Source organism: Macrobrachium rosenbergii, unplaced genomic scaffold, assembly GCF_040412425.1.
Source record: "Macrobrachium rosenbergii isolate ZJJX-2024 unplaced genomic scaffold, ASM4041242v1 13908, whole genome shotgun sequence".
Classification (NCBI taxonomy): domain Eukaryota; kingdom Metazoa; phylum Arthropoda; class Malacostraca; order Decapoda; family Palaemonidae; genus Macrobrachium; species Macrobrachium rosenbergii.
The window spans coordinates 934234-957480 of NW_027100725.1; the positions used below are offsets into that span (position 1 = coordinate 934234).

General features: G+C 35.9%; 1 protein-coding gene across 1 annotated transcript; it reads right to left on the bottom strand.

Moving 5' to 3' along the window:
• Positions 1–7121: 7121 nt before the first annotated feature.
• Positions 7122–10718, bottom strand: LOC136838000 (uncharacterized). Its single transcript, XM_067102863.1, has 6 exons — positions 9578–10718; positions 8977–9414; positions 8397–8727; positions 8210–8240; positions 7433–7599; positions 7122–7206 (listed from the first exon to the last, which is right to left on the bottom strand). Exons 1-6 carry the CDS (start codon positions 9960–9962, stop codon positions 7122–7124), a joined length of 1437 nt encoding a protein of 478 aa, XP_066958964.1. The 5' UTR covers positions 9963–10718.
• Positions 10719–23247: the final 12529 nt, after the last annotated feature.

Here is a 23247-nt window from a genome sequence, read left to right on the forward strand (position 1 = left end):
AATCAGAACTATAAATGTTAGCGAACAAGGCAGTGCTTCAAATCATTCACATCCTCCGGTTGGTGCTCAAAATACTGTTTTAATAGCTTTGGAACTTATGACAACTATAGTCAAACCAAACCTATTTATAGAAAAGTTCAGATGACAAACATCTTTTGAGCATTTAATCACACACACACACACACACACGTGCTTGAGAGCCAACTATATTTACATCCGCTAATCCTCACCTTCACCATAAAGGAGCCCAGCTTATAAGATTTGTCCATTCTTTGGAGATTAACGAAGGGTTTATTGTTTTTTAACTTACAGATACAGATTTCAATACTTGACCTGAGAATCGAGATTATGTATGCCACGTTTCTCAAATATGATATTGAAAAACTGTTTAAAATATTGATCATTAACAACTGAGCTTCGTGAGGGTTTTGTTGGGACGAATGTCATTTACGTGCGATGCCAAACTTCCATTCTGAGGAAAATTTTATGGAACATAGGTCGTTCTTATATAGCAAAACTGAAGGGAATTACTCTGAAACATTTACTAAACACTGTTTTTATGTATACAGTTGTTAATGATCAATATTTTAAACAGTTTTTCACTATCATATTTGAGAAACGTGGTATACTTGTTGCCACATCTATAATCTCGATTCTCAGGTCAAGTATTGAAATCTGTATCTGTCAGTTAAGAAACAAGAAACCCTTCGTTAATCTCCTAAGAATGGACAAATCTTATAAGCTGCCGTCCTTTATGGTGAAGGTGAGGATTAGCGGATGTAAATATAGTTGGCTCTCAAACACGTTTGTGTGTGTGTGTGATTAAATGCTTAAAAGATGTTTGTTGTCTGAACTTTTCTATAAATAGAGAAATTTTATATGAAATTGTTTTTTCCATCTTTGATGTTATTTTTTTTCGTATGTAGGTTGTTTCCAGACAACAGTCAACTGAATATGGAAAAAAAAAGTTTTTCCGGTGATAAGATGAAAAAAATCTAAATACCGTGGGTGGTTAGGATTGAAATTGGTCTGGCGTTGCCAAACATAAATCTATTACAATTTTTAATGAGGTATATAAGGGGAGCAGTTTAGTAACTGAAATTAATAAATTTGCTCCATAGATGATTGAATGTTGATTGTTGTACACAGATCCCGATGAATATTGTGTTAAACTAGTCAATAACATTAACCTTTTAAAGTGAAGAAACGTGGCTTTGGTATGAACTTCCTGACCTCGTGTCTCGGGCCAGGCACGGATATATTATGAGCTGCAGTTGTCACTCGTTATAGGACAAAACAGCCTTTTGTAGTCGTCATGGATGGTCAGAGTTCCTCACTGGTAGTCATTCAGGGACAGGCAAGGAAAATTATTCATAATGAGTTAAGATACTTCACAATGGAGAAACAGAACAGGGGACCCATTACTCATGTTGCAAATGCAACTCTTCGTACAGCTGAGGCAACAAAAGTCTGTAAAGCTACAGTTGAACGAATATGTAAAGAAGCACGAGAGTCGCAAGAATTATTTGGCGACCCAGTTTTCGAGATAAAGAAGAGGAAAAGATCAAAACCTGTGACTGGTTTGGATGACTTTGACAAATGTTTGCTTCGTCAGATAATTCTTAAATTTTACGAGAGGAAAGAAATTCCAACCATTAACAAAGCGTTGTTTGAAATGAGGGAAAGAACGGGATTCAAAGGTGCAGAGAATCGAGAAAAATTGTGAAAGAAATTGGTTTCCGGTACGCAAAACTCGGTGGTAGGAAAATTTTGATGGAACGATACGACGTGTAGTGCTTGCGAACAAGATTCCTAGAAAAAATGCAAAAAGTCAGAGAGAACGGACGAAATGTAATTTATCTGGATGAGACTTGGGTTAATCAAAATGACACGGTAGGAAAATGCTGGAAAGAATAAATCCGAAAATGTACTGGAATTAAAGTGCCGTCAGGAAAAGGTGGCCGACTTATAATTCTGCATGCAGGCTCTGCAGAAGGCTTCATTCCAAACGCTGAGCTTAAATTCACTGCAAAAAATTATGGTGATTATCACCGTCAAAGGATTCACGAAGTGTTTGAAGAATGGTTTCGTTGCCAGTTGCTCCCGAACATACCACCAACTTCAATCATTGTGATGGATAATGCTCCTTATTTTTCAAGGAAAGTAGATAGACTACCAACGATGTCAAGCAAAAAGGCAGTAATTACAGAATGGCTCATCTCTAAAGGTGCGAAACCAACAGAGAAAATGTTGAAAAGTCAACTTCTAGAGATGGTAAAGGAAGGAGTACTCCGTTAAAATGAAAGACATTTATGTCGTAGATAAAATTGCAGCAGAAAATGGAATGAAATTATTCGGGTTCCTCCCTCCCTACCACTGCCAATACAACCCGATAAAACTAAAATAATTTGGGGCCAAGTGAAAAGTTTCATAGCGTAACGAAACAATTGTAAGATGGTGCAAATCTATCGGAACTTACTAAAGAAGCTCTGGATACTGTGACGCCTGGAAATTGGCAGAAGGCCGCAAGACATACCGAGTGATTGCGAGTGGAAGATGCACCAAAAGATATTTTGATAGATATATAAATATATTGACTCATTCATTATAAGTCTTGGCTCTTCTGATGAGGAGTCCTCTTAAAGCAATTCTCTCTCTCTCTATATATATATATTATATATATATATATATACTATAAACACTTTAAATTTACTATATACACACATATGCATTTGTATTATTGCATGTGCATGCATATATATATATATATATATATATATATATATATATATATATATATATATATATATATATATACACACACACACACACACACACACACACATATATATATATATATATATATATATATATATATATATATATATATATATATATATATATATATATATATATATATATTATATATATACTGTATATACATATATTTGTTTTTTCCTTCACGCTGTTCTGTATTGTTCTCTTTGTAAACCATTGTGGATGCATATGATCACGAGCTTAATTAACGTGTATCATTATCATTATTATTTATTAGATATACTGTATTTATTACTCGAATGTTTCTAAAACTGAAGAAATTATTAATGGATGAAATTTGTTTATCATATCCGTGATTTCCCTTTAGTTTTGTCACTTTTGTAGATTGTTAATAAATAAGTTAATTGAAGAATAAAAAGGATTTTTCATAACTCTGAAGTTTTAATGCCAATATACACTATATGATAAATATCAGAATAAATGAAAAATAAACTTATACCAGCGAACCCTTCTAAGACAATTGGGTGAGTCTTCCCCCTCACCAGACTCTGAAAGGAGGAGGATAATCTGTACAGGACATAAAAAGGTTTTGACTTTAGGGTAATGATTCCCTTGGGGGATTAGTAAGAAATACAGAGCTTTGACTTTGACCGCCTCCACAAAGAACTTGAAAATATGGCACCGTGCGTTTTCGTTTTTAGACACGCCCAAACCCTCACCACAGATTGGTACTACTATAGGGACTCAGGGCCGGATCCACAGCTGTGGGTCCACCGGGGCGCGCATTTACAATCTGTATACACAGTCGTGAGCATACCCGCCAGCAGCCAATCAGATACCAGATCACATAGCCAATCAGATTCGAGCAATGACGTCATCGACCGTATATTTCAATTACCTATATTTTATCCTATATTAGACAACTGTGTGTGAGCAGCAATAACCCATATGAGAAATATTGTTCAAATATTAACCCTCTTATGTATTTGTGTCCATAAAGGAGACTAAAATTGTGCGCATTAAGTTAAATTAAGATATGGAGCGAACAGTGACGTCATCGACGAAGAAGAATGTAAACAACAGATTTCTAAACGCCTGCTAGAAAGAAAATTCCATTTCATAAAAATACGCCGTAACGCGTAATGGCGGAAAGTAGCCCATTATTCTGGTCCACAAAGCTTACACAAAAAAACCATCAACCGAGTTTTTATATTGCAAGCACTATTTATAACCAAATTACATTATAACCCCAAGTTTTTATATTGCAAGCACTATTTATAACCAAATTACATTATAATAATCTTGTCTACTGGCACTGACTTAATCGCCATTATGTATTTGTCATAACACTATCATAAGACATACCTTCACTACCATTGTCTATGATAGCTTCATTTTTATCGTTGCCAGCTTGCCTTTTCTTCTTAACTAAAATTTTAGTAATTTTCAATACCACTGGGTTCAATCTGATCTATTTCATCCTTATTGGCACCTTATTTTGCTAGCATATCAGCTAACTAATATTTTAAAGGAATACCACAATGTGAGCACGAAACAAATTTGCCATTATGATTAACACAAATATTTTTTTAAATCTTTCAATCTATTAGACTCAATACTGTGGGTTCACCATGGGAAAAAACATTCTATCCATGAACTGGCATCGAAGGTAGTCGGCTACTTTTGTTACTCTACTGTATATGCTGTAGATACTGACCTGAGGTCAGTGTTCTATGCAGACATACAGTATTTGACTTACGCAGCCGTTAATTGTATAAATGTACATGAATTAAATACTCAACTATATTATCATACGCTTTAAAGGAATCAACAAATGAATGACAGGAGTTAACTTAATATATTTATTTCTCCACATTACTTTTTTATTCTCTATAATCAGTATATACAGTATAACCATAATGGACTAACATAACCTAAGCTAACCGCAATAACTAACATTTTAATATAAAATTACTGTAATATGATAAATAATGACTAATTACTGTTCATAAACATTGCATTTAATTCTTTTAATAATACAATGCAGCAAATTATTATTTATGATATATTCTGTTCTAACAAATCCGAAATATTCTGAAATAACATTTCAAAACTAGACATAAGCAGCCAAAAACTTTCAAATAAAAATGACAGGATTTAGCATGAGAAGCAATACAAAATGAAAATCAAATAGGACAGCTAACTTGAAGTTTTCAGTAAGTTTTTAAAAGACTGAGGATAATGTAACTGCCTAATTAGTGGGAATTTTAGAACAATAATGAATTTACAGCGCATTTTAAGGGTATTTTGAACTAGTAGTCAGCAAACAATTCTCTGAAAATGTTACAGCAGGCAGTGATGACAAAAAAAAAAGGACCAATGATACAGTGCAGTACTGTATATGGTAAAATACCTGTACCACAAAATAAACCACACTTCTTAACAAAAATTATATAAATTTGTTACACGCACAACATAGGGTATGAACTACATGAAGCACAGATAATTTTATAGATATGTATGACTACGCATTTGACTTCTGTTATCATTAGAAATAAAATTTATGTCAGTAAATTTGTTACAAAAATATAGGACATTTACTGCATGAGGTACTAACAGAAAATCTTTTAAACATGAATGACTCATAAGAAATCAAATAATTGAAAGTTAGAATTATCCCACACTTCAAATTATAAAATTCCAAAAGGCATTTGTAGTTTACTTGTAAATATATAAAGCACAGAGAATGATATAAGCAACATTCATGAAAGTTTTTTCAGTGTCACGCAAGTATGGCTTATGCATAGTGCTGGAGTTTAGAAATTAACCATAAAAGATAAGTTAATTACAATATTTTGATCATTGCAACACTACCAGTAACACTTTAAATATGGCTGTGTAAAGGCAAGAAAGACATTTCCTAACTGAATGTTGTTAACTACTGTATTTGACCTCTTCGTGATACAAGAACCACAACTTAATGAAATACAACCAAAATTCATGGTTCTAATATACTGTACCAGAAAAAATAAAATAAATTTTAAAAGACGAAACTTTAAGAAACTGTAGTACTGTAGTATATAATTAAATCATTAGGGCAGTTTATCAGACGCAGCCAGCAAAAGTACAATCTGTTGTGCCTTATGCACAATGCCCAACACTGCCTACAGAGTAAACTTATTTTGCATCATTTGCAATATAACTGATAAATGTAGGCACAGCCTTGCAACCCTCAAAAAGTGAATACAAGTAACCACACGGTTATACTTTGTTATTGGTAGTAAACCCATTATCCTGTTCACAAAGCTTATATCTCCCAAAAATTTTATACTGCCAGCAATATTTATTAACAAATTTCAACATTATAATATATTGTGCTCCTATAAATTAAATCTAATGGTCACTACCATGACTCTTGGCATTCATTACATTTTGGGAAATGTTAAAGGAAAGATTACGCTGTCTTTTCAGTGTTTTGTGAATCAGGTTCCCTTTCCTCTTTCTGCCTTTTGTGATAGGCGCAGCTCCTCTTGGCATTCCTTGCTGGCGCCTAGCAATTGATGTTGGTTGGCAAGGTATTTTCCCCTTCCCTACGCATGGCAAAGCCGCCCCAGTGCATTGGAAAAGACTGTGTAGCTGATCTGAGGTACGAACATTACGAAACCTGTTAGTTAGCTTCTCTATATCTCCAACGGTCAGCTCATCCCCATACAGAGCAGCACTATGTTTTATTGTTTCTGTAAGAATGTCTAATTTTTCCATGATTTGTTTTGATCGCCTCTTGGGATTACTCGTCTTGCAGTCGTCATCATCACTATCGGTGCTTTTTCAAACTTGTTTTTATTATTGCAGTGAACTGTGGAAGGCATCTGTGTGTCATCACTGTTTGTATTATTGTGCTGAAATGTAGTAGAAGGCATCTGCGTGCCATCGCTGTCTTCATTATGCCTATATGCAGTGGCTTGGTATTTTTGTCACATTCTTTTACACAATCACTCTGAAACTGTTCTGAATTGTCATGTAATGTAGCAAAAAATTCCAGCGAAGGCACATTTTCATTTCCAAGTGCAATTCTCGCAAGCCACTGTCTTTTTTCAGGAGTACTGCTGAATATTTGAGGTAAAGCCAAGAGGAATTTTTCCGAGCATGCCACTTGATGCTTGCACACCTTTCCAGTGTTTCCCATAGTACAGTCACAAATGCCTAATCTAAGGTCTACTGTATAAGTAACAGTATCCTCAGATTGACTCTTTACAAACATTTTGTATTCATCATCGTTGCACCTAATTATATCTTGTGAAATGGAATTATACGCTGGTACCCGTGATTTTTTCGGCCCAAAGCTACATCAAGAGACGCTGCTTCATATATAGGTCAAACACCTCATTCATAAACATTAACAACTGGCTTGTGTTGAAAGCTTTGCACCTGAAAGTAAAAATATTTAACAATAATTAAGTGATCTAATGAAGCAAAGCATACATTTTATGAAATTTTCAACTAAAAATATGTATACTGTAAAGGCCATCTCATTTGTTTTAACAAAAAATTTGCACTGGCGTTTTATTGTTTGATATGCTTTGTATACAGCTGTATTTATTGTCCCTTCTACACTGTAATCCGCCCTTAGCTGAAGTCTCTTATACCTACTAACCTGTTCAAGATAATGTCTTTAATGATGCACATGGTGGCCTCCGCATAATTGTTGGTCTGATTGCCTCGCAGCAGCCGTCCTGCCCTGTACAATATGCACCATTCTTCTTTGCGCTGGATCAGATTAGTCACATATCTGAAAAACATCGTGAAATATACAAAAACGGCCTATGGGTATGAGGATAAAGGTTGGTGAAGGCAGTGGTATAACTTGCAATACCTGACTGATCCTGCGTCAAAAGGAATGATTTTTTATGGGAATAGATAAGAGTGTAGCCAACACATATCGTCATCCTCCAGATTGTGTAAGGCAAGGTTTCATATATTGTACAGTAAGTACTGAATTTTACGTATTTTAACAGTAATAAAACAATAATTAAACATCAAATGGTATCAATAAAATATTAAAATACAGTAATAAAATAATAAAACACAGTAATAATATAATAAAGCGGTGTTAACTCTAAGTAAGCAGCTATAGATGTTGCTAAGTAGAACCCAAGACCGTGGGGAAATAAAGAAATAAATCCAAGCATATGCTGAGTTGCTAAACCCAACGCCAACATGCCAATCAAAATCTATGAAAACTACAGACGTTTATGTCTAAGTTTTCCATCGCCAAAACCATTGAGCTAGCTGTGAAAATAAATATTTAAACAAATTAAAATGATAGCAAAATAAATTTTCACCAAAGCTGCATGCATTTCACGCATAGGAGGGAAAGAGCATTTGTACATTCACTTCAGACTAAACAGGTACTGTACCAGTAATCAATTACCCATCTGGTGAGCACTTCATAAGTGATGAATCTGAGAATAAAAATTATGAAATATAAATTACCTTAAGAGATTATATCGACAAAAGACTGTAGGCAATATTTTTTTTTACAAAACTTTACTATGGTGAGGTGAATATTATAACAAACAGTTAACATTTAACAATTAATTTTGTTTTATTAACCATACCTCACAAAGTTTTCATAGTTTTTTGCCTCTTGGGTCTGAAGAACTGCATGCCAGTCCTCATTAAATTTCTGTTCAGTCTTGGCGTACAGTAAGTTCTTGACTACTTGCATGAGGAGTTGACGATGATCCTTCTTAACACCATGGGAACTATCACACAGCCATCTCCAAACCTGTTGTAGAATGTGAAATATGCACAGGTATCTTTCTGAATTGGGCCATACTTTTCTTAGTGCATTTCGTTCTGCATCACTATTATCTGTTATGAAGCATAGTGGATGCCCTTGCTGGTAAAAGGCACTGTCCCCCAACATCTGCTTCAGCATATCAAATCCTGCAAGATAAAAGGTATCATTAATCTTTTATATTGAAATGAGGTGTTAATTACAGATATTTTAGTATCGCTTGTAAATAAGGAAAATACCAAATGCGGTAACTGAAGTTAAAATATTATGTACTTTTAGAGTGTAGAAAAAAATTATCAATAAAAATAATAATGGATAATTTTTTCTTTTCCACAAAAAAAGTTTCTAACTACTAATATGGAACTCATAATTAGCTGAAACAGAAGTTGCTACAGTACCTGCTGTATAGCTTGCTTCATCCTGCGAGGATGTAAAGATCACGCCAAGGGGTAGAGCTCCTGCAGGACCAGCACAGAGAAGAGGGGTAACTGCTGTGTTCAGCTGATCAAAGTGACTTGTTGTGTCAACAAAAATAACTTCACCTGCCTCCCTGAATTCTCTATGAACAGTTGACATGAAATCAGTAATGAGTACAAGAGTGAATCGCTCACCAGTGTGCTCATACTTTATCTTTGAAAGTGGGTTAGCATCGGCATATTTTTTTATTGCTGAGAACATATCTCCACCCCCTAGTGTTCCATAATTGTTTTTTAGCCATTTCTCTCTCATATAGTACACAGATCTGGACTTTGGATTTACAGCAGCATTTGCAAGATCTGAGAGGTTAAAGTTAAGTTTCTCCTGGTGAAACCTTATAGCCTGTGGCACAGTCATACCTGAAAAATAAATAAATAATAATAATACAGTAACAATAATATGCAGGCAAGGATATGGGTACAACACAAGAAACAAGATGACAATAAATGCTGTAGGCCTATTTACTTATTTAAACGGTTCTTAAATGCAACAGTAAATTATTTATTGTTCTTAAAGTCTTACCCAAATCAAAGTATTTGAAGAAGGTGTCAGTTGTGGCTGTTGGAATCCTGAGTTCCTGTAGAGCACTTGCTGCTTCAGCGGGGTGGTTGTGGGTACCTTCAATTGTGATGATACATGGATGTGTCCTCACATCCTTATCAATTCTGATGGTATTTTTGGTGATTAATTTAATCTTGATATCCATCTTCACGCTGCACCTAGAAGTCATTGCAATGTTATATAGCATAAATGCATACAAGTCATGTAAATTAATATAACTACCAAACCACGCAAATTCCCGTGAAACTGAATGCGTTTTTACAGTCTGTATACACAGTCGTCTGTATACACAGTCGTGAACACCTTTTATCACTGACAACCTTGCAGCTTGGAACATGGATGACATTCCAGTTTTAAAATTGGTAGTAACAATATTTGTTTTGCAATGAAAACCTTAAAACCGCACCTAACCTTCCCAGAAGTATAGCACAGTGGCCTAACCTAACAAAAATTTCCTTAATGCAAGCAAGTCGGTCCAACTTAGGCAAAATTAGTTGAACCACCCACTATGGAAGTTAAACCATCAATGGTGCATACAGAGTCGCGAGCATACCCGCCAGTAGCCAATCACGCACTAGATCGCATAGCCAATCAGCGCGTAGACAAAGATCAGCTTCAAGACAAAGAGTGGAAACAGTGTAAATGCGAAAAAGATAACATTCCAGTTTTAAAATTGGTAGTAACAATATTTGTTTTGCAATGAAAACCTTAAAACCGCACCTAACCTTCCTAGAAGTATAGCACAGTGGCCTAACCTAACAAAAATTTCCTTAATGCAAGCAAGTCGGCCCATCTTAGGCAAAATTAGTCGAACCACCCACTATGAAAGTTAAACCCAATGGTGGCCACACCTATTTCCTAAAAAGTTTGATGTCAACCAGCTTACTATGTATACAAAAGGAAGCATCTGATTTGTTGTAATTTGTGACGTCGCTTATTGCGTTTCCGAGCAAAAGCACCAATTTTGCAATAAAAATCCACATTACTACTCACACAAAAGAATAAAAGGTGATTCTATATAATACACACACATTGTTTTACCAATTTTATAACTGGAATGTTTTCTTCATATTTGCACTATTTTAGACCACTTCTTATGTTGACGAAACCCCCATTTGAGGAGTTTCTTCAAGGCAAATAGAGGAGGGCTTTTATTTGTACAGTTGGAACTACTTTGTGTGAATTTTAATGGCAAGAAGGCTCAGCCTCATTTGTGCATTACCACCTTGCGAGCAGGTATTACGTAAACAAATGAAGTCATTGGATTGTGGGCCTAATATTGCAAAGAACAAATTCACAGTGGCGTTAATATAAACAATTACCCTCTTATGTTCTCTCCCTAGCTGCTACTATGGCATGAAGCGAAATGACTTAGTCAAGGCATATGAAATAGCAATGGTTGCATCACAATTGGCCCTGTGTTTGGCAGCATAGCTATAGGCTATTAAACTTAACTTAAAAGCTTCAATTGGCTTAACTTGCAGTATAAGTTTTTTAACTCCTTTATGCCGATTGTCACCATGCAGGCAGATGAACTTTTCGTGAAAGCGGTATCTTACACCGTGATATAATCTTGCAGCATTGTAAGTTGTACTATTGCGTGCAGTAAAACCTCTTTCCATCTCAGCGCTTCATCATCATCAAATGCATTAGTTCTCAATTGTACAATATTCTTTTCATTTCGTATTACTATGTTAGAGAAACCTTCTTCAGTAAAATTTAGATTGGAGGACATTTTGAAGCAACGTGAAACGGCACCGATTGTAAATATGTACGCAGCGTGGCGCCGCCCAAAGAATATCAACAACGCGGTGGAATGAGGATTCTTCTTCTGCGGACTTTTAAGAAGACGATGACGTCACTCTTTGCGTGCATATTTTTTTATTTATTATTTGGGGCTTTTTAATGCATACAAATACACCAGTGGGCTAATTTTGAACAATATTTCTCAGATGGGTTATTGCTGCTCACACACAGTTGTCTAATATAGGATAAAATATAGGTAATTGAAATATACGGTCGATGACGTCATTGCTGGAATTTTCTAGCAGGCGTTTAGAAATCTGTTGTTTACACTCTTCTTCGTCGATGACGTCACTGTTCGCTCCATATCTTAATTTAACTTAATGCGCACAATTTTAGTCTCCTTTATGGACACAAATACATAAGAGGGTTAATATTTGAACAATATTTCTCATATGGGTTATTGCTGCTCACACGCAGTTGTCTAATATAGGATCAAATATAGGTAATTGAAATATACGGTCGATGACGTCATTGCTCGAATCTGATTGGCTATGTGATCTGGCATCTGATTGGCTGCTGGCGGGTATGCTCACGACTGTGTATACAGATTGTAAATACGCCACCGGGGCACATCATTTGTGGGGGCCCTATAACCAGTTGATTTATTTATTTTATTTTATTTTCTTCTTCTTATTATTATTTTTTTAGTGAAGTGGAGGGGCGAGTACAGTGGGCATTTTCCACCTGGGCAATTCTGGGTTATACTGAGGACTATTATTGGCAAAAAATGAAGAACTCTTAGTATTCAGATTAAGTAGGTAGTCTCCACATATAGGAAGTACCGTAGCTAAGAAAACACCAAGGAAGCTTCTACATTATTATTATTTAACTAATTTACAGGAACAGAGCAGGTTTACGTACTTTCTGACAGGCAAAAGTTGTAATTATTGTCTGAAAATCTATTTCCCGAAGAATATCACTTTCAATACTCATTATAACCAACCATGAAAGACGACTCTGGCTCATTGACGTTATCAGTCGATTTTTTATTATTTTCATCTTGGAAAATGACCTTTCACCACTACAAATGGACACCATTAATACTAAATAGATTCTCAACAAGATTTCAACATTACGAAAAGTTGCCTGTAAGCCATTGTCAAGGAAAATTTAGTAGAAGTGGAGTTCTTTTGGAATTTTTTCATTGTCTTTTCTGTCGAGTTTTACCAATTCACCAAATGAACGAGTTCATCTTTGAGACTGGGCTCTAGGTCATCTTTGTGAAAACTCACAAGACTAGCTGCGGCTGAATTGATCTCATCAGCATCCATATCTTCTAGGCGATTGAGGAATCCAAAGCGCTCACATACAACATCATAAGTAGCTATTCTGTCACTCAGAGACTGGACAATTTGGTCAATAAGTGGAAGGAAACTTTGCACGAAAAAAACTTTACCTTGGGACTCATCTGGGCATCCTGTGCTTTACCATAATCAAGTGGATTAAGACGCACGTTCCTCACACAATGGCGAACTTCAGTACACTCTTCTGTTCCAGACAGTCTGATTCCAGCTGCTTCATATTCCTCATATTTTTCTCTCTTTGTTTCAATAAATGTTTTCAAAGACTTGAGTGCTTTCACTGCAGTACTGAGAACCATTTTAGGATCTTGTAGAATATAGTTTGTTGCACTGAATCTTTCTAGGATGTCATTCCAAACTGTAGCATAAATGGCTATTTCTAATTTACCCATTTTTTCATATAAATGACATGCTTCATTCTGAGCCACAGCCTTGTTTTCCTCATCAGTCATTATGTCATAAAGAGCCTCTCTCATCTCTCTGCAACCATGCACTATAGCCTTTGTTGCATCTGCTCTGCAAGACCAACGAGTTTCATTTAGTCGCTTGGTAACATACAACTGCTTACCAGCTCTTGTTCATTTTCTTTGAGCGTAGCATAGCGTGCCGTGGATGCTGTGAAAAACAAATAAATTTGTAGAACAAAGTCAAAGTAGTGAATAGCTGCAGAGCATGTGTTAACTGCTGCCTTTCCCACTAAATGAAGGGAATGTCCAAAGCATGGCACAAACTCTGATAATGGCTTCTTGCCTTTGATGAGGGCTTGCATTCCTTTATAGTTCCCGCTCATATTAGCAGCATTATCATAGGACTGCCCTCTGCAATCTTTGAGATCAATATCGTGGCCCTCTAAAAACTGAAACAGGGCTTTGGCCATATCAGAACCATTGTGACCTCGACTGTCCATGAATGTCAGGAACCTTTCTTTTGGCAATGTGTCTTCCCTATAGCGTATGACTAAAGTCAGTTGGTCAATGTGACCCTCATCTGGGGTTGAGTCAAGAGAAATAGAATAATATTTTGGCTTCTTGATTCTTGATATTATTTCTTGCAGTATATGTTCGCCCATTATTCCAATTACTTCTTCTTCACAAATTGTAGAGGAGAGATAATTTGTGTGACCTCGTCCTTTATTTGTATGCAGTTTGATGTGAGTTGCAAGAAATGGATCATACTCTGATAGGAGTTCCAGTATACCAAGAAAATTCCCATTTGATGGAGAACCAGTCAGTTCATCTGTGCCTCTGAATGCTAGTCCTCGCTCAGCGATAAATTCATTTACAATACGTGTAAGAAGTTTACATCAGTATTCTTGCAATTGAGCTACTTGCTTTGATAATTCTTGATCTATTCTGCCATGTTCTTTCCCTAGTTTGGCTACAGTAATGATGGATTATAGATGGCACTTTGATTTCTCGTGATCAGCTATCCTGTCATTTCCATGCTTCCAGTCACAAAATCCATCAGTGGCTAATTTGCCCTTTTCAGATCCTGAATTAAGAAGCTTACAGGGAAAACAATAAACTTTGCCAGTTGTTGGAGAGAAACAGAGCCATGAACGATTAATTATTTCATTATTCAGTGTTTTCCTCTGAAACAAACTTCGTGAACATTCACGTGTGTAATGAATTCCACTCTTCCCTTTCACCTGATCTTGGAATATTGAAGTTTTATCCAGTAACTGTTCATCACAATGTTGTAATTCACTTGATCCCTTCTTTGCCCAAAAGGTTATAATTTCTTCAGTAGATGACTCAGGCAATAAACCAATATCATTCTGAAAACCTTGATTTTTCGCACTGATCTTTTCCATAGCAACATCTTCCTCATGTTCCTGCACGTCCTTATGTTCATGTTCACCCTGGAAATTTGTGTCGACTTCATACACTGGTGTAGCGCTACTTGAAGATATGTCCAGAGGCTCTGCCTTTTCTGAAGATGCTGTTTCAGTTTCTATAATTAATTTGCTTGTTGATGCCTCTTCTGACGGCTCTGAAGCATTTTCAACAGGCTGTTTTATGGCAGCAAGGTCGAAGTAGGTGCTTAATAGGGCTACTTTTGACATTGCTTCAAGATGTTTTTTATCACGTGCTTGAGACACTTTGCGTTTCTTTGCACCACTTTCGTATATACGAAGAGTTTTATGTCGGGCACTCATCTTTTTCCAAGAGGTCTTGACAGTCCGACAGACTCTTCCAGGCAATGCTCGTCAATTTTCTATAATTTACAGCCTCCTACAGGGGTCGGGAGCAGACCACCTGGCTAGGAAAAAAATTAAGGGAGTGTAAAGATCACAAAGGGTGGTTTGGGGGGTTGAAGCCCCCCACTGATATAAGGGGGCATGGAGGGCGAAGCCCCCCATCTAGAAACTAACCAATTCAGTGACAAGTTAGGAGGTTTGGTCAGTGTTCATGGTTAGGCTAGTGCACATAAAAATTGCTAAGGGGGGTGTGGGGGCGAAACTAGCCAATTCAGTGACAAAGTTAGGTTAGTTAATTTTTGGCTCACATCTCTTACATTTCATTTTTTTTTGCCCTTTCAGCGAGGGAGGGGAAAAATTATATTCGCTTACTGTTGAATAAAGGACTGAATCTAGAATTAGCGTCTTACCACCTACTACGTCATAAAGTCATACCTCCCAATCAATGGCCCCCACCTCCTTTTTGCAATAATGTTGGTCAAATCCCCAACTACCTATTCATAGTACTGGTAGTAGTAGTAGTAGTAGTAGTACATCATATAATGAAGTTATAGCAACTTTTGGAACAGCTGAAGTTAAAGATATTGTGGACTGCTTATTATTGTGATCAGGTATCATTTCTATTTGCCTCCAGCAATAACTACTTTTAAAGTCTACTTTTTAATGATAAGATAAAACGAATTTCCGACACCTATAAATGCATATCAACAGGAAATCAATGGAAAAACAAGGGAAAATTGGAAATATTAATCGAAATAGAGTAGGCTATGCTAAAGAATTCCAGTAGGCCTATTAGCCTACCATAATGTCACTGCAACCCCCCAAAAGACAGCCAAAGTAAGTTAATTAAACAAGCGAACTTCTATATAACTTACTTTGAAACACCGGAGTAAGCGTGGACACCAAACAGGACAAAGAACGTTATTGTTATTTGAAACAATTCCACAAAATACAATTCAACTTCACACGCCTTTGTAATCACTGGATGCACGGCACCAAATGTCGGACTCGACTGACAACAAGAAATAACAATAAACAAAAGCACTACGCATAGCGTAAGCTGACTGTATTTCTTTACGAATTTTCAACTTTCATTAAAGAGACTACTTCTTACTCTCCTTCTGTTTTCTTAATTAGAACAGCAGTTACTCCTTTCAATTTATGTCATTCTAAACTTCTAAACAACTGTCAGTACAATAGTTCTATTAGCCTAACTAGTGGTCTAATAGAAGAATAGATAACATGAACAAAGTGATATATCTTTACCAATACGTTTCTTTTTTATTTAAGGGAAAGAAAATACAATATAAAGTGAGGAAAGAAATTAAAAAGAGGGGATTAAAAATGAAAAAATAACAGAAAACATAAGGTCACTAAGGTGGTAAAAAGAAAATGAAAACCCAAAAAGTGAAAAAATGCATAATGGGTTATGGAAATCACCTCTTTCTGTGGGGGCCCCTTTTTGTGGGGGCCCTGGGGCTATAGCCCCTATTGCCCTCCCTTTAATCCGGCCCTGCTGTATGACGACGCTGCAAGCAATGGTTACTCAAATGGGAAAATGATCCAGATTTCCTGTATGAACTGTGTAGGTAGCCTAATAAATTGTTTGTTCCCATATGGGTATATAATAAAGAGGTAATGTGAAACAAAGCCATGAGGTAGGGGAGTGGGTATTATTCATATTCAGGGCAGGGGTCATGAATTACTTGGGGGTGATCCAAGGAGGGGGTGGGGCTTCGCCCACCCAGACATGGCGTCCAAGGCTAGGTTAGGTAAAGGTAAGTCTGGTTAGGTTATATCCCCTCTGAAATGTCTACTACAAAAATGCTAAATCGACCTAAAGGAGTCGTCTTCCTACTCTGCATCTGCTCCTGGGAGGTTTAAACCTCATCAGGATAAAAAATTGAAACGAAATTTAATTTGCAATCTCAGTAAATTTGTTTAAACATAAGGGTATTTTGTTTTATTCTGTTATCTTTATTTAAACGTAATTTGTTACTCAATCCACCTATCCTGTCTAAAGTACCTCTACACAGAGAACAGCAATATGAAATTTGGCCCAAAGGCCAAGCACTGGGACCTATGAGGCCATTCAGTGCTGAAAGGAAAAATGAGAGTAAAGGTGGTTTGAGAGGTTTAACAGGAGGAAAACCTCGCAGTTGCAGTATGAAACGATTGTTTTAGAGGGTGGAAAGTCAGAAGAAAGAGAATATGAACGGAGGTACAGTAAAAGGAATGAAAGGGGTTGCAGTCAGGGTCCAAAGGGATTCTGCAAAGAACCTAAGTAATGCCTACAGTGCACCTTGTGAGACGCGCTGATGGCGCTATCCCCCTACGGGGACCTATACACAGAACACTTATTTTCAAAACCTTTCCCTTTCAAAAATTGTGCCCAACACTGAAATGAAGAATACCATTAGAGAACCTTCACAGAAATGCAACATTGCTTGGCCAGTCATGACTACCCTGTGCCCATTAACCTACCCAAAGTGGTCTGACTGGTCAGCATTTATGCAACTTCTGTTTAGTCTTTAAACAATATTGCACTTGTTTACTTGCCCATTACAATAAATTGGGACATGGTAAAATGACGAAGAGATCACCGTACGCAGTACATCGCGAAATCTTTGACTAAGAGGTAGGCTATCCTAAAACTTACCTGGCCAGTCTAGGCTACTCTGAAACGGCTGCACCAATGGCTGTTAAACCAACAAGTTATATGCTTTACTTCTGAATGTTCGAGCAACTTTGGCCTAACCTTCCCATCTGTAATAAAGCTAATAAAATATACAACTCTGTTTACCAATTATCCGGAGAAAGTTCACCGGCAAACCAGACAATGTAAAGCCACCCACCAAGGATGAGGAACACTGTCACGAAACGTCATGATCAGCGTTGCCAAAACTCGGCATAATTATGAAACCAGCATAGAAATCGGTATACCTATAGAAAACGGTTTTCAGTGTTGAATCATGGGTAACTAAAGAAAATAAAACAAGTTACGAGCTGCACCCTTTTCTTATGAATCTGTCAAATACAATGATAAAAATAAATCTTAGAAATTATTGGATTTATTTTTATCATCGTTCACTCATATATCAATCATATAAAATACTTTTTTTTTCTTTTACTGATATTCTACATGTTTAAATATAAATGAATATATTATACAATCACAAAGCAATATTCTGTTCTATATAAATTTCAACTATTTACATATAAAGTATGCGAATTAACATATGTTCAAGATATATTACATAATCGAATTAATAGAGAAATAATCTCCAGTGCCCATAAACCTAGACATACAGTATTAGGTAATATCCAATAATGGAAAAAATAATCTTTAGTTTCCATAGTCCTAGACATATTAGGTTATATCCAATAATAGAAGAATAATCTTTAGTGTCCATAATCCTAGACATACTGGGTTCTATCAATAATAGAAAAATAATCTTTAGTGTCCATAAACCTGGACATATTAGGTTATATCAATAATAGAAGAATAATCTTTAGTGTCCATAATCCTAGACATATTAGGTTATATCCAATAATAGAAAAATAATCTTTAGTGTCCATAATCCTAGACATATTGGGTTCTGTCAATAATAGAAAAATAATCTTCAGTGTCCATAATCCTAGACATATTAGGTTATATCCAATAATAGAAAAATAACTTTTTATGTCCATAAACCTGGACATATTAGGCTATATTCAACATAACTGACTAGACAGATTATATTCAACATAATTATTTACAATTGTATAAGCACTCGTACGGTATACAAGAAGAATATATATACATATAAATTTATATGGTGCACACACTAGTTCTATAAATTCTCCTCCTCGCCGTCATCGAATATTTTCTCTCGACTTCCGCACATGCGCTGACCTCAGTCAGAGGTTACGAAGCATCCTTTGGTCTTCACAGTCTCTGAGACTGAAGCTAAAGCTCTTGGGGTGGATGTCGAAATTTGGCTCATTTTGTTTTGATCGAATTTACCTTGGAAAATATTCTTTCTGCATCAGCGTTTGAGGTTGGTAATGATAAATGCTCCAAGCAAAGGAAAGCAAACCTTGAATTCCGGTTGTCCATTGTCATCTCTCAATTTGGACAGATAAACAAATAGATCCTCGACATTTGTTGAAGCCTTCGAATGTTCAGGAAAGTCAATGTTGGGGAGATGTCGCCAATCTTCATCCAATTGCTGTAGATCCCCGAATATATTCGTGGTGCTTCTGCAGCTAAATTTGACAATGATGGCATAATTTGAAGCACATCATTTCTGGGTGCAAACCTCTACACTTAAATTACTGCATAATTGAAGCAATTTTGAACCTAGAGGTAACCTTTCTTTCATTTGAACACACGCTGTAATCATAAATTGTCGACATCTTTTTGTGACATCGGCGATCAGTGCTCTGTTTGAAGCAATTTCTGGCTCTTGCAATATACCGAGAACTTGAGTGCCCATGTATACTTCATTGAGAGGCATCAAGTAACGTCATCACTTGGGTTGATCTGACATATTTGTGAATCAGTTGCTTTGCTAGACGAGTAATACATTCTCAGGAGGATATCAGAGTATATAAGATTTTATATGTAAGATGTGTAATGTAGGTTCCCTCCTTTGGAACAAAGTATTAAATTTATTAAAGTAAGAAAGAACAAAATCAAGAAATTGAAAATAAATACGGAAAGATGAATGATCTTGCAACATGTCAAAAATCGTTTTAGATGTAATGAATCTATCTTCCAAACGCTTGCCAGAAAATGATAAGGTTAATGGTCGCCATTGCTCAAGTACTCGAGATAGAGCTGTTGCATGGAGGGACAGCCATCGCGTCTGTGAGGCAGCCGATTTTTCTCGGCAGGAAAGCAGAGTTCTCGACGGCTTGTCGGCAGGAAAAATACATTCACAACCCGTAGAGTTTTGTCTCGGCATAAATCCTAAAAATTCGGCATTTGGCAACGCTGCAATACACACGATGTGCTATTCACCCCTTCTTAAGCAAACCTTGCAATGCACTCCATATCCTTCATATATATATAAACATTCTTTCTCACTCTACTCATATGAATAAACTGACTACAAAACGTACTGGGCCATGTTAACCTTTAATAAATCACTGTAAATAGTTTGCAAATATTTGCACATGGTTATATAATGAAACATTTCTGCTAAAGACTTCTTAATTTGTTTTCATTTGCTATCATCACTCTCTCTCCCTCCACGCTGTAAGATTTAAATGGCGTGAATGAGTGATTTATACGCACACACACACACACACACACACACACACACACACACACACACACACATATATATATATATATATATATATATATATATATATATATATATATATATATATATATACTGTATATGTACTAGACCACCCATGACCCGTTGGGTCACTTTTATATTAACAGATGAGTAGTTTAAATGAGAAAGAGACGAAAGAATTGATAGAAAAAATCTACTTTCTAATATTTGCTCTCTTGCATAATTAGATCTTTAAGAATCTACAGCATGTAATATTTTGTAAATTTCAATTAATTCTGGGTTAAAGATGAAAATTTCCTCATTTATTTAATTTTTTCCATCTTTTTTTCTTCCGCAGATGATATAAGCTTGACCTGGAAGTCAGTCAGCAGTGTGTCGCTGAAAAAACTGTGAATATATACGTGAACATCCACATGACTTCAGGAGTCCAGACTCTGTCTTCGCAATTATTGGACTAAAACGTCATCATGATGACGTCCTCACGACTCCTGCATAAATTAAAGCCGTCTACAGCTCCTGAATCATCCATGGAGAAACACCCCTTGGATTATAACGCCTTCTTAAAGTCTTAAAAGACTCCAGGATCATGTGAACGCGTCTTTACTCCTGAAGATAGGGATTCGCAGAACGTTCGAAATGAATTGCCAGGACGAAGCTCCGGAAGGACAAGAAGTACCACGAACCCCAGGAACCATCGCAAGACTTATTAGAAAACTAGGCTCAAGGCAACGGGCTAGGTTCACAAAGTCTTTTACTAAGCTGTGAAAATCATAAAATAAAAATGAGCGTTCAGGCAGGACCACATGTGAAATTATCCGTCCCATTCCTCAGGCATTCTAAGCTGGAATTCGTAAAGGATATATATAGTTCAACCTCAGCAACGAAGATAGAAGGGAGAGGAAGAAGATTCCTATAGACGGGACGAGAAGGATCTTAAGTAGTAAGTAAGTGATTATATGTAGTTTTTCCTTTGCTTTCTCTCTCTCTCTCTCTCTCTCTCTCTCTCTCTCTCTCTCTCTCTCTCTCTCTCTCTCTCTCTCTTCCTTTCTCTGAAAAATGGAACCTAGAAGAAATGACACTACAAAATATCAAGCAAAACCTAAAATTTTTATTCATATGCAAAAAGATGAATAAAATAAGAGTAGAAAATAGGCCCTCTAAGAATTGAAGGGCGATTAACTGAATGAAAAAATGAAATATGTAACATATTAGCAGAAAGATATAAGAGTGAATTCTACACCTAGAATTGACAATGAAGATAATGATACAGAAATAAAATCTCTCTAGAAAATTTGAATACTTATCAGATATAGATATTAAGAGCAGAAGCCGATATTGTGCAGGCTATTAATGAAATTAAAAGCTGGATCAGCAGCAGGACCAGATGGAGTACCTGCCATTTATTGTTAAAGAAAGTGGTTCATTCAATCGCAAAGCTGCTAGCAATATTATTAAGACAAAGTATAGATACAGGCAAGATTTATGATGAGCATAAATTAGCATATATTACTCTCTACTTTCAAAAGTGGTTCAAGACTAGAGGCAAGTAATTATAGGCCTGTGAGTCTGACATCTCATATTATGAAAAGTATATGAAAGGGTAATAAAAAAAATAATGAAACATTTAATGAAAAATAGATTGTTCAATATAGGACAACATGGTTTTGTACCGGAAAAAATTACACAAACCCAACTGTTAGTCCACCATGAAAGCATATATAAAAAAATATGATAAATGAAAAAGATACAGATGTGGTTTACCTAGACTCTGCAAAAGCTTTTGACAAGGTAGATCATAATATATTAGACTTTCTAAATTAGAAAACATAACATTGTTGACAAAGTAGGAAGATGGATAAAAGAATTTTATGCAAAACAGAAAACAGATAGTGATTGCAAACGATGAGAAATCGGATGAAGCTGGTAATATCCGGTGTACCACAAAGGTACTCCTGTTATGTTGCATTGCTGTTTGTGATTATGATTGCAGACATAGACAGTAATCTTAAGGACTCAGTAGTAAGAAGTTTCGCAGATGACATCTCATATTATGAAAGTATATGAAAAGTAATGAAAAAAATATAATGAAACATTTAATGAAAAATAGATTGTTCAATATAGGACAACATGGTTTTGTACCAAAAGTAATGAACCTTCTGTTAATCCACCATGAAAGCATATATAAAAAATATGATAAATGAAAAGATACAGATGTGGTTTACTAGACTTTGCAAAAGCTTCTGACAAGGTAGATCATAATACATTAGCGAAAAAAATTAGAAAACATAACATTGTTGACAAAGTAGAAGATGGATAAAAGAATTTTGCAAAACAGAAAACAGATAGTGATTGCAAACGATGAGAAATCGGATGAAATACGGTAATATCCGGTGTACCACAAAACAATGTTAGCTGCATTGCTGTTTGTGATTATGATTGCAGACATAGACAGTAATGTTAAGGACTCAGTAGTAAGAAGTTTCATAGATGACACAAGAATAAGTAGAGAAATTGCTTGTGATGAAGACAGGAACTCAAAACAAAGAGACCTAAACAAAATATATAAATGGGCAGAGATAAATAGGATGGTATTTAACTCTGATAAATTTGAATCAATGAACTATGGTGATAAAGTAGAAATGCTATATGCATATAAAGGACCTAATAATGAGACAATCACAAACAAGGAAGCAGTTAAAGACCTTGGTGTGATGTTGAATAGGAATATGTTATGCAATGATCAAATAGCAATTCTATTGGCAAAATGCAAAGCAAAAATGGGAATGTTGTTCCGGCACTTCAAAACAAGAAAAGCTGAACACATGATTATGCTTTATAAAACGTACAATAACGTAGTCACTTGAATATTGCAATACGATATCACCCACACTACCAAAGGATATTGCACAAATAGAGAGAGTGTACAAAGGTCATTTACAGCTAGAATAGAAGAAAGTTAAGGACCTTGACTGGTGGGAAAGACTACAATTCTAAATTTATATAGTCTTGAAAGGAGAAGAGAATTTTCAGCTA